The 11,335-nt window shown below is 53.6% G+C and overlaps 6 protein-coding genes across 6 annotated transcripts in view; 4 read left to right on the forward strand and 2 right to left on the reverse strand.

The window, feature by feature from the left end:
- Positions 1-268, reverse strand: part of H310_02795 (hypothetical protein) — a gene marked incomplete at both ends in the record, with an annotated part of 835 nt that extends 567 nt beyond the window's left edge. Inside the window, one exon of the mRNA XM_008866430.1 lies at positions 128-268. Within this exon, the coding sequence (XP_008864652.1) occupies positions 128-268 (141 nt within the window). The remainder of the gene's footprint in view (positions 1-127) is intronic.
- An 837-nt stretch (positions 269-1,105) lies between these two features.
- On the reverse strand, positions 1,106-1,660 carry H310_02796 (hypothetical protein; the record flags this gene model as incomplete). The annotated part of the gene is made up of 1 exon (XM_008866431.1): positions 1,106-1,660. The coding sequence occupies one exon, from the start codon at positions 1,658-1,660 to the stop codon at positions 1,106-1,108; it is 555 nt and encodes a 184-aa protein (XP_008864653.1).
- Positions 1,661-5,674: 4,014 nt separating this feature from the next.
- On the forward strand, positions 5,675-6,548 carry H310_02797 (hypothetical protein; the record flags this gene model as incomplete). Its single annotated transcript, XM_008866432.1, has 3 exons — positions 5,675-5,686; positions 5,737-6,142; positions 6,229-6,548. The coding sequence occupies 3 exons, from the start codon at positions 5,675-5,677 to the stop codon at positions 6,546-6,548; spliced, it is 738 nt and encodes a 245-aa protein (XP_008864654.1).
- Positions 6,549-6,637: 89 nt separating this feature from the next.
- H310_02798 (hypothetical protein) lies at positions 6,638-7,369 on the forward strand (the record flags this gene model as incomplete). Its single annotated transcript, XM_008866433.1, has 1 exon — positions 6,638-7,369. One exon carries the CDS (start codon positions 6,638-6,640, stop codon positions 7,367-7,369), a length of 732 nt encoding a protein of 243 aa, XP_008864655.1.
- A 572-nt stretch (positions 7,370-7,941) lies between these two features.
- H310_02799 (hypothetical protein) lies at positions 7,942-9,356 on the forward strand (the record flags this gene model as incomplete). The annotated part of the gene is made up of 3 exons (XM_008866434.1): positions 7,942-8,089; positions 8,140-8,329; positions 8,393-9,356. The coding sequence occupies 3 exons, from the start codon at positions 7,942-7,944 to the stop codon at positions 9,354-9,356; spliced, it is 1,302 nt and encodes a 433-aa protein (XP_008864656.1).
- An 881-nt stretch (positions 9,357-10,237) lies between these two features.
- H310_02800 (hypothetical protein) lies at positions 10,238-11,217 on the forward strand (the record flags this gene model as incomplete). Its single annotated transcript, XM_008866435.1, has 2 exons — positions 10,238-11,152; positions 11,185-11,217. The coding sequence occupies 2 exons, from the start codon at positions 10,238-10,240 to the stop codon at positions 11,215-11,217; spliced, it is 948 nt and encodes a 315-aa protein (XP_008864657.1).
- Positions 11,218-11,335: the final 118 nt, after the last annotated feature.

Consider the following 11,335-nt stretch of genomic DNA (forward strand, 5'->3'; position numbering starts at 1 on the left):
ACTTTCGACAGATAAACGTGTTCGACCAGCCTTTTTCGGACGTAGTGATCGCGGCTCTGGGAATGGTCAAACTGTCGCACACTTGTGTTGAGACGCGATCGCCAGGCAAAATAAAGAGAGGAGGAACCTTAGTGCCGTCAGCACCAACGCATGCGACAATCGTAACATGTGACGAAGTAGTCGTTTCTTCGACATACACGTTTCGCGATCCACGGTGTACAACAACTTTCTTGCATGTCTTGCTGGGGGAAAAGCTAGTTTCGTCCATGTTAAAGACCCGAGAAGGATCGAAATCCACCAGGGACATGGCATGGACAAGCTCGTGAAAGAAGTCGACGTCAGTCTCTTTGTCAATGCTGTGGCGGGCCCTGCTCAATCCTTGTGCCTTTGTTGTCTTCAAGACAGGATGGCGTCGAACGAACTTTTCATACCATCCTGAGGACAGCGTTCGGGGGCTGGAAGTGTCGTGAACTATCTCAAGCATTAGACTCGCTTTGAACTGTATGTCGGATCGGCCAACAGGATGCCCATGTCGCTGCATCGATAATATCCACGTGACTAGGCGGCTTCGTATGAGGAAGGCCGAAGCGGATTGGGACCCAACGTAGTGATGGCACTCGTGTTTTGGGATCTGTAATTAATCACATGAGTGCGCAGTGTCCGTTCAGGTATTCCGTAAGTATTGGACGCAGCGGATATCTTGCATAGCCCAGTAATTACATCCTTTACAGCATTTTGCATGTCCTCGGCAGTGTACGGCGTTCTTGGCGGCATGTCGATTTCAAAAAGCACCTTTGTCTCTATAAAGTTAAATGCTTTCCCGCCATAAGATACTGAAGGGTTCAATGCATGCAGTAATCCATTTTGCCCAATTATATGAAAGTTTTGATTCTATTGGCTAAGACCGTTCGGCCGATCACCGAGAGATCACGTTATATGTTTAGCCAAGTATTGTAATGTGGGTAGATATGATGCGCAAAAACCAATACTTCCTCTGTTCCATATTACTACCGACATGTCAAAACACAACTTTTTCCATATTACCACCGACATATTATTGTCATTGGCCCATGAACAAATGTATTGATTTAATTGGCTATAACTCCTATTCGAGGCTTGGAATTCCGTGGGGTTGGAGGTACATGTCCGACTCATGGAGGAGGAAAACAGGGCACGCCACAGTAGCCATGAGGTTGCCAGCACGTCTCAATGCATCTTTACGTAGGTGGGGCAACTTGAAGTGGTTGTCGCCTTGATGCTCAAGAACCAGGCGCATCACAGCCTGCAGCGAGAGAAATACGTTCTCCAGCTTGTCGACACTGAGGTGGTCGAAAGCTGTCAACGTCGAGAAAATCACATCGTCAATGGATGAACTCACCATCTTGTACTGTAGAGCTTCGATGGATGCAAAGAAACCAAGGTCCAGGACATTCAGGTCAGGGCTGTTGGGCGGCTGACGACGAACGACGAACTTCCATCCATCCGTGGATACACTCTCCAGGACTGCATCCGTGACCGAGGCATGGGGTGTCGCATTGTCGTGCTGCAAAATGACCCTTTTGTAGGCACTGGTAAAGTTGGCCTTGATAGCGGGAACAACCTTGTGCAGAACGAAGTCACGGTAAACATCCGCGTTGACGTTGACTAACGTCGAGACCATAGTTCCAGCGGCGCGATTCCGAGAGTTGCGAGCGCCGGGGCTTGCTTCACGAAGGGCCACATGCCGACCTTGCCATTGAACAGAACGCCGCGGTCATCGTCGACACGGGGGCGGGCGACGGCAGCAAGGAACATGACCTTGGGTATGAATCGCTTGCTCTTGCATGCGCGACGGCTCAGAGACTCGTTCCTCGTCAGGTACACTTTGCGACGGCCCTTTTCCGCGCTACACCATTTCTCGTCAAGGTGCACGACGTCCCACATATCGTCAAATTGACATTCTGCTAGGTTGCCAGCTCCGCTGGCAACCTAACAAAACTCGACCCTGGCCAACTTGTTGGCATCCGTGAGCAGGGGCTTGAGGCGTGACGAGCGGCGTTGGATGATGCCGGCCTTTATTCAGGCTGCGGCTGAGTGTGCGAAGCGACAACCCAGTTGCCCCGATATGTCGCGCATTGTCGAGCGCTGGGAGTGGGGTACAGCGTTCACCATAGCTGTGATCTCATCAGCCGTGTAGACTGGCTTGCGACCCACACGGCCTAGTTTGTTCGACGTCGGCTCGTTGCTGCTGAAGGAGGGCCACAACGAGGAGACCGTGCTGCGGTGCAGGTTTAGTTGGGCTGCAGTTGCCGAGATGGCTCCATGGGCCAGCTCGCGCTTGATGAAGGTGCGTTGCAGCATCTTCACAACCTCGAGCTTATCGTCGGCACTCAGTTCTCGGCGTATGCGTGGCATGTCAGTGGTCATGGCGGCAAATTCAAAAAGAGTGGCTCAGGTCTCCGACTTTTGAATTATATAATTCTCAAAAAAGGATGTGGATTTCGACCGCCAAGACTATCTTTTCGCGTCTTGCTGTCAATGGACGCTCTCTTCGGTTTTTAATGTTCTTTCGAAATTGATTTGAATCATTCAGTTTGGATAAAAAATGAATTTTTGGGGTTGCTTACAAGTCAAATGTCGGTGGTAAATTGGGACAGAGGAAGTACATGAAATTCCGCAATTTATGGTTTTATGAGACATGACTGTTCGTTAATGTTGATGTAGTCAAGAGAACACGCAACTGTAAATCCGACGATTTACTCACTTTTCAATTCGACTCCTCGACGAAATCCGGATAATAAATCCGGATATGCTGTGGCCCCCTTGGTGTCGCCCAGCACCATTGCTGTCCTTCGATCTTTCTCGTTGCCGGCGCATCGCATCCAAACGGACTTCGCTCCACACTTGTCAATGGTTTGCCTCTGTATTTACTCAAAGTTGATGCCGGTTTGATCAGCATTGTAGATCTCGGTAATGTTCTTATCTTGAATAAGTTGTCGAACTCGTTACTGAACTCTGCCAAGGCTGCGTCGCCTTGCGCCAGGTTGGCTTGCCCGGATCTCGTTTTGCTCACATAGCTAGTTTCCAACGTTTGATAAATCCCGTAGTAATCCAACGGTGACTTGCTTCGAACTGAATGAGGCTTAGTCCAACGTCCTTAGCCACTTCAAGAGCATTACATTGCAGCAAAAACCTGCTAACAAGAATTACTGGGGATCGAAGTTCTTGCACCCAATGCGCGACTTGTTCTTCATGCTCTCTTGAAAGAGTAGTTGCCGTCCCAAGAGGTCGTGCATTCTTGCAGGTGGACGTTGATGGATTTTTTGCCATTTTGGTTATTTGGGATCGACTTTTTCCCACCGAATTATACGTTTTTGTGCTGATCTACGGGCTACGCCCTGAGCACCACAGAAGAACGTGTCCAACGCCGATTACATTGAGTGCTGCTTGCGCCAGATGGTGATGTGAAGCTGCTTCGCAAAGCTGAAGTACAATCGCATATGCTGTGATAGACCACGTCGGTGGCAGTTTTTGACGGATGGTCGTCCTGTAGCAATTCTGTGGGGTGTTTGGTGCCAGGCTGCGTCATGAGTGATTGACAAATGCGTTTTCGCGCCAAATGGCCCTCATGTCGTTCCTTTATATTCGATACTTACTGTAAATTGTCTTTCGAGGGACAACAATGATGAAGGGGTCTTGCATGTTTTGATAATTGAAACTACAATATTTGAAGGGTAGTTTCTGGTTACACATGACAAATCAACTAAAGTACCGTACTTTACGATTCAATGTTGGAGTGGTACACCGCTTCGGCTAGTCCAATTCTGGTTGGGTCTGGTGGTAAACCCACCTCCTGAATTGATTGGTAAGGTCGGATTTCAGCAATTTCGCCTATTGATTGGTTGTGAGACGTGCGATTTGCATAATTTGATTGGGCAAAAGTAGCATTACAACTGTATAACTTCATAAATAATGTATTCGATCTTAGCGTTTTGTATTTTATTCAAGGAGGCATACGTCAAAATTCTGATTCGCGGCTTTATTTTGGAACGGAGGGAGTATAATATGGTACTACCTCTGTCCCCCAAATATTGCAGGCGAACATTCCAGAGTACACCAAATTCAAATACAAGGAATCTGTATTTAAAAGTTTTTACTGGAGTAGTACAAATCCATTTAAAGTCGATGACCAAAGCGTCCATCATCTGCGTCAGTTCTTCCAATCGATCTTCTTCATCCAGCCGCACGTTCATCATGTCGAGCACCAAAATATCAGCTTGAAAATTCAAACTGCGCGGGACCTTGTAACGGTTATCACCAGCTGCGTCCACAATAACACGCTGTAGCGTTCCAAACGTGCTATCAAGAGCGCGGAATAAGTTGCCGTCAGAGCTCCTCTTTAGCAGCTCAAGGTACAAGCATTTCCGTTGGTCGTCAGTTAAATTTGACTTGCGTTTTGTATTGGCATCTTCCATCAGCCCTTGCGGGTCGAAAAGCGAAATATAATTGACGTGAAAAATCACTGCTATTCGTGAACCATTGGTCTTCCAGCCCACAAATTTTCAAGCCAATCAGAGATGAGATGACCGACATATGAAACTGCCTGCAATATTTGGGGGACAGAGGTAGTATTTTGTATTGATGTCTGTATTGTTCAGATTCTTCCTGAGCGAGTCATACAATTTGAGCACGTACTACAGGCCAGCGTTTTCGCTGCTGGCAATCCAATCTTACATGAATTCGCGAGGGGTGTTTGTGCATTTTGTGAGAACAGTCGACGGTTTTCTAATCCAAATTGCGCAATATTGAAGCAAATTGTTTGTTCAAAACAACACACCAGGTATTTCTGTTGTTGTGAGTGAACGAATAATAAATGCCCCAGGTAAAATGAGGAGGCTGAATGCAAGTTTTACTTAAATAATGATTGAGCAAAGTTATTTTCTTGGTGCGATAAAAATGAAAACAATATCGCACAGGTGGTTGTTCAAGGTATTTCTGGAATAGGTATATATTGTAATAGTTAAAGAGGGGTCACAACGAATGACAGCGATCACCATAATAGCTTAGCCAAAAAGCAATCTTACTTTGACATCTTGCGCACCTAAGATTATCATTTCAGGATAATAAAATAACACAGTAGGATAATAGCATTCTAAGAATCAGTAACAAAGTGTATAGTTTTTGTTTGACGACAGCAAGATCAGGTTGTATCATATCATGTGCTTGGACGTAGATACTATTGTCATCAATTGGTCAAAATGTGCTTAATTTCCAGAGGGTGATTTTGGACGTCGATTATATTAATATTCCTGAAGTTTGTTCGAGTACCACGGGGGAAGGATTTCCGTCGTTCCTGTAATTCTACTCTTTCGAGAGGGTCGTATTGAAGTGTCTCGCATGCCATGTATCCGTACAGTGCTCTTGCTATCCAGATTCAGCGAGTTCGGATTCCTCGTACCCCCAAGCCATCCCATGCCTACGAACTTCGCGGAAGCTGAGAATCAAAACCTCGACCTTTGGTGCAAGATACCAATCCAACTAAGCCAAGATGCTCCTTTTGTGGACACTGCATGCCATAGCTCGTGACGGAGTGTAGAACTTGGACTAGGATTGCATGTGTTTACAGTTAATTGCCTTCCGCACTGATCTAATCTGATCTTTGGGCTGTTGTTTATGTAGGGTTTCTCCAACCCAGATGAATTGCCAGGTTATGTACTCTATGTAACATTTTTCCTCTTTGCGGGTTGTGCATGATAGTGCCAAGAAGCAAGCAATGCTACGCGTTATTCCCGCCGGTTGGCAGGGCTGGCTCCCGAGACCGGGAGCTTGGGACGCACGTCCCGGACGAAGACTGTCGCTCCGGCCGACCACGACGACTCGGCAGGACCAACGATCCCGCCGCCGGAAAGGAAACGCGAAGCCGAAGGCTCACCGAACGTGTCGCCCCCGACCGACAGGTCGGACACACGTTCGGCCCCGAAGAAGCTGGCGGTCATGACCGAAGACGTTATGGCACCAGAAGACTCGGGTGAAGATGTCGAGGATGCCGGAAACGAATACCAACTCTGCCTGGCGAACCCAAGTCCGGCTCCCGGAAGCACCTCCCTGGTCCAAGAGGTCACCGGCAGCCCGGGTTCGTGGACGCCTATCCCAAACGACCCTGGTACCCCTGTGGTCGCGACGCGGTGATCAACGGCGGAGGCCAGGAGCTCGGAAGGGCTTACGGAGATCTGATGAAGACGTTTAAAGAAAGCGAGAAGATCGAAGCCCAGCGGTTCCTGAAGCAGTTCTACGACGAGAGAGCTCGTCTCCTGGACGAACGTCTGGTCGGAATGGCTGAAGAGCTGACGCGGGCCGTGGAAGCCCACGAAGCTCGTCGCCAGGATGACTACCTGAAGGCTCTGGCGTACCTGCGCGAGTGTTACGACCGTGAGCTCGAACTAGCGCGCTCACACGCGAAGACTGAAGCGACGGCTGTCCTGCATGAAGAAGCGAAGAGACTTGAAGACCCCTGGAACGCCAGGATGGCAGCCGAGAAGACACCCTTAGCCGTTTGCATGAAGACCTAAAGAACACGAAGAGGTCTTACCAGGAAGAGCTCACGGTCCTGTTGGCTGAAGGCCGCCGTGAAATCGACGAGAAGGAATAGGCCTACGAGATGCGGGAGACTCGCCAAACCCAGGAGATCTCCACCCTGCGCGAAGAGCTTCACCTTGTGACCATGGAGCTGGACGCTGCCAAGTCCGCTCAACGGCGGCAGGAAGCCCTTAATCGCGCCAATTCGACGTGCGGCAACTGTACTGTCCTGCAGGACGCGAAGGACAAGCTCCAAGCCGATGTCCAGGATCTCGAGCGACGTCTCCAAGCGGCGCTTAACCGTCCCAATCTGCCCTGTGGCAACTGCCCGGCGCTCCAGAAGGCGAATGATGACCTCCAGGATAGGCTTCGTGGACTTGAACTGCGAGTCCAGGAGGCCGACCTGAACCAGAAGCGTGTGGCCCTCCAGTTGGAAGAAGCCCAGGGTTCCCTCCAGGACGCCGAGCGACGCGTCCGGGAGACCCACGAGCTGCTCCTCCTGGAACGCGAACAACACGAAAAGGACTTGGACGAGCACCACGAGAGCATGCGACAACTCGAGCACGATGTCCAGGTGCAATTCATGTCGCTTGGGCAAGCCGGGAACGCCCCTACTGAGCAAGAAAGGTCGCAACTGAACGCCGACAGAGCCGACCTGGAGCGTGAGACGGCTATCAACCAGGACGTCCTGGCGCACATCGAGGACGGATTGGCCCGTCAGGAAACCAACATGGGCCTCCTGAACCAGTCGGAAGAACAGCTGAGGCGCGACCGGTACTCCCATGAGGCCCGGGCCAAGCACGAACTCGCGTAACTCGACCGGCAGAAGGCTCTCCTCAACGTTGAGAAGCGCGAGTGGGAGCTCAGGAAGCAGGCGGATCGATTCCAACTAAGCTCGTTACAAGCAACGTACGGGAACCCAACACCGACACCCCCTCGGAAAGGGTCACCGTCCGGCAAGAGCTCTGCAACGTTCGTGACGAACCCATTGATGCCCGCCTCCTTTTCAGTCGCGTCGACACCTCGATGTGGTCACGAAGTACCCTTCAGCATACTAAAGTAATGACGGGAACCGAGGACCTCCGGGCGCCTCCTACCTACCCTGCCGAATCGTTTGAACCTCAGCCGTTTGCACCCCCCGGACGGGCTCAGAGTCCAACCCGGATGTCACGGGTCGGGTTGCAGGAATCGTCCGGGGTTTGAGTACGAACTCGGTGCCGTATCGAACGGTTGGCTCGTCGGGACACTATCCTGGCGGACACAACGGTAGAGGATTCCAGCCAGGACAGGACGACCCGCGAGGGGTCGACGACTCACGCCGTGGCAGAGGTTCGGGTCCCCCAAGACGACAAGGTCTCCCTTCGGGATACCCTGGACCTGGCGGAGATGGTTATGGTGGCGGTGGTCCTGGTGACGATGGCACTGGACGACGCCGCAGCGGGTTCCCTGGTGATGACCGCGGCTTTACACCGGGCTACCCTGGCGGTGGTGGTGGCGGTGGTGGTCCTGGCGATGGTGGTCCCCCTGTCGACCCGTACCAACCAGGCTCGTCCAGACCCTCTGCCGTGGGGGTTGCGGCCGCAGGGCGACAGGCTCTGGCGGACGCCCGGAAGTATGCCCCCAAGCTGGACAGTGTCAACCGACCCATCGCCTTGGAACACTTCTTGGCCAAGTTCGACGCGATCCTGGACGACTATGGGATCACGGAACGACAGCTTGTCAGTATCTTTGACGACAGGCTGTCCCAATCGGGGGTACCATCGGTGGAAGACTGGTGGGCCCGTCGTTGTCGAGACCGAGCTCAAACATCCTGGCACGAGGCTCGCGACGCTTTCAGGAAGGAGTTCATCCACAAGACCGAAAGCCGGAAGATGTCCGAGATCACTGAGAACTCCCGTCGTATGAAAACCGAGACAGTCCGGGAATATGCGTGGCGTATCGCCGACGCCGCCCGGGACGCTGGACTTCAGGCCGACAAGGCTGTGATCATGATGATCAACGGCTGCGATGACATCCACGTGTCGAACTGTCTCCGCGGTGCTGCCGCTCGACCTGCATCGATCGAGGCCGGTCTGGAGTACTTGCAGGATCGCGATGTCGACTTGGACATACGCCAGGATGGAACACACGTTCCGTCTCGTCCCTCTGGTGCAACTTCTGCCCCTGGAACGCCCTCCCGGAGTGCTCGAGCGGCATCCAGGACCGCGGCGCCGACCCACGAGCTCCAGGAGATGAAGGCTACCTTGTCACAGATTCGCAAGGAGATGTCAACGATGGCCGCTCAACAGGATTCGCGCCAGAACGACCGGTTCTCGACCCTGCACGACGTGGTGGCCCAAATTGCAGTCGCTCCTGACCAACCTATGCACCGTCCTAGCGTCCCCGGTGGTAACACTCCTGTTGTGCCGAATATCAGTTCCGACCCGGATGTCGAAACCAAGACGGATTCGGTCGTGTGTGGACGTTGCAAGGTCCTGGGTCACCCCAGGGACACGTGCCCACGGACGGCGTACTTCTGTACGACCTGCCGCACCCGGGGGCACCACCCGGCTGAATGTGGTCTCAAGCACAATGGTGGATCCAACGCTCCAGGACGGGGACGGCCCCAAGGTGGCCGACCAAAGGGGCCCAACTCAGCCTGCTACTCGTGCGGGAAGCTAGGACACTTCTCCTGGGGATGCCCTTTGAATGCGAAGAAGCTAGGCTCGATGCCTCCTCAAGCGGTCGCTGCCCTCCAAGCTTGGTTCGGGGACGAATGCTCGGGAAACAACGTCCAGGACGCCACCACGGGTGCCCAGTGAGGACCCAATGGTCTGACATCAGCCGCCGGGAGTGGCGGGTGTCCGATCGGAAACAGGAAAATTACTCCCGAACAACGTGAACATGAAGAAGAAGATCGTGAAGAAAAGACAAAAGCGGCTCCAGAAGGCCCTACGGAGCTGGTTTTGTCTCTACCTATTGAAGAACGCGCAGTGAGTGTCCCGGAGGTCAAAGACGTCGACAGTCGGAACGCCCCTGAAGACCCCAAGACCATCCCGGCGTGTCGCCAGGATGCGTCAACTGATGATTTCGTCCTGGTACAAGGCCAGGGGTTGCCCACGCAGAGTGGATGTGAAGATTTCGTCCTGGCACAAGGCCAGGGGTTGCCCACGCTGAGTGGAAGAACGATCGCGCCTGACGAGGCCGACGTTGGGACTAGAGACGCCCGATTATTGCCGGTGTCCATCGGAATGAAGGATAGACCAAGGCCGGACACCTCCAGGACGGACCGCGAGCCGGGTGCGCAACTGCGCCTCGTGAAACAACCTGAAGGCATGATTACCACGGGGTCGCCGTTACTCTCGCGACGACTCAAGAGGACCAGAAAGAAGAATACATGACCCACGGGGTTGTCGTCTCCCTCGCGGCAACTCAAGCGGACAAGACAGAGGACGGAGGAACGCACCAGGACGGAATTGATCACTCGTCCAGGACAAGAGCGTCCCTCCAGGGGCCTGCTGGCCTTCAGTAGCGCCCCCACCATCCGACGTGGCAAGCGATAAGACCGCCCTGTCGCCGGCCCTTACCACAACTCATCCTGTCGAGGTGCCTCGGACGCCCCGGAGCCGCACCTCCGGTGTTTACGCCGGGACAGGTCGAAAGCATCATACGAGGAGACTTGGCAGGTCTTCCGGACACCAGGATGGTCGATATCGAAGATCGACTCTATCCTGTCACGGCCGAAGACCTCAACATGCAGCTCCAGGCCCTCAAGACCAGACACCGGGACGTCTCCCATGAAGAAATCGCTCAAGTCGTCATGAAGGCCCTGAACAGGCCACTGACTGCAGACGACAAGATGCTCCTGGAAGCCCCTGCTAACATTGACGACCCGGAACGGTGGCTGGCATGGTTCACCCGGGCCCTGAAGACTTGTGAAGAAGCCAGGACTGCCAACAGGAACTTTGAAAGCATCCGGGGAGGAATCGTGGCAACTACACGATGGGCAAGGATGGAGCGCAAGGGCCTTGGCAGTACGAACCTGCCCCGCTTTGGCCCTGTGCCGGAAAGCGTTTGCGCCGTCCTGGTTGGTCCTGAGATGACACCGAGCTGTCCTGCCGACAAGTTGACCCAGCACCACCACCGGGTTACGTTCTCTGGAATGGCTGCTTTCACCTTCCTCGACCTGGACACTACGGCAAGGATCCCAATCGTCGACCTGGAAGCGACGCGACTGCCGGCAAGTATCTGGAGGGCGCGACGTCGGACACTCCAAGTGAGACACAACTACCTCAGCCTGGACCTGGACCCATATCAGCAGGCATCGGCGGCACGTATCCGGCGTCAACGACTCCGACGAGCCGAGCTGAAGCGCACCTCTATGAGCGAACAGGCCATGGAACCGGGCCTGGCGGCTCAGGAAAATAACAAACCTGTTGGCTGGGCACATTACGCCTGGCCATTTGCGTCTGAGGGCCTGGACGTGCTTCTGGACGCCGCCCCTGGAAGTCAGGAGGCCGTCCCGCCCAAGCCGAACGCCACCTTGGCCGGAGTCTTGTCTCCCTTGGAAGCTCCTATCATCCAAGTGTATGTGGACGGACGCTCGACCACTGCCCTGGTAGACACGGGTGCCTCCGTCACGGTTATCAGCCAAGACCTTTGGACGCACCTGGGGTCGCCTGAGTTACGCCGACCACGCACGGGACTTGTGTCGGCAGAGAACACGCCCATGCCCACTCTTAGTGTATGGACGGCGACGGTACGGCTGGCCAACCAGGACGTGCAATTCCCGGTGTGGGTC

This window comes from Aphanomyces invadans (genome assembly GCF_000520115.1).
Source record: "Aphanomyces invadans strain NJM9701 unplaced genomic scaffold supercont1.4, whole genome shotgun sequence".
In the NCBI taxonomy this organism is placed as follows: domain Eukaryota; phylum Oomycota; class Saprolegniomycetes; order Saprolegniales; family Verrucalvaceae; genus Aphanomyces; species Aphanomyces invadans.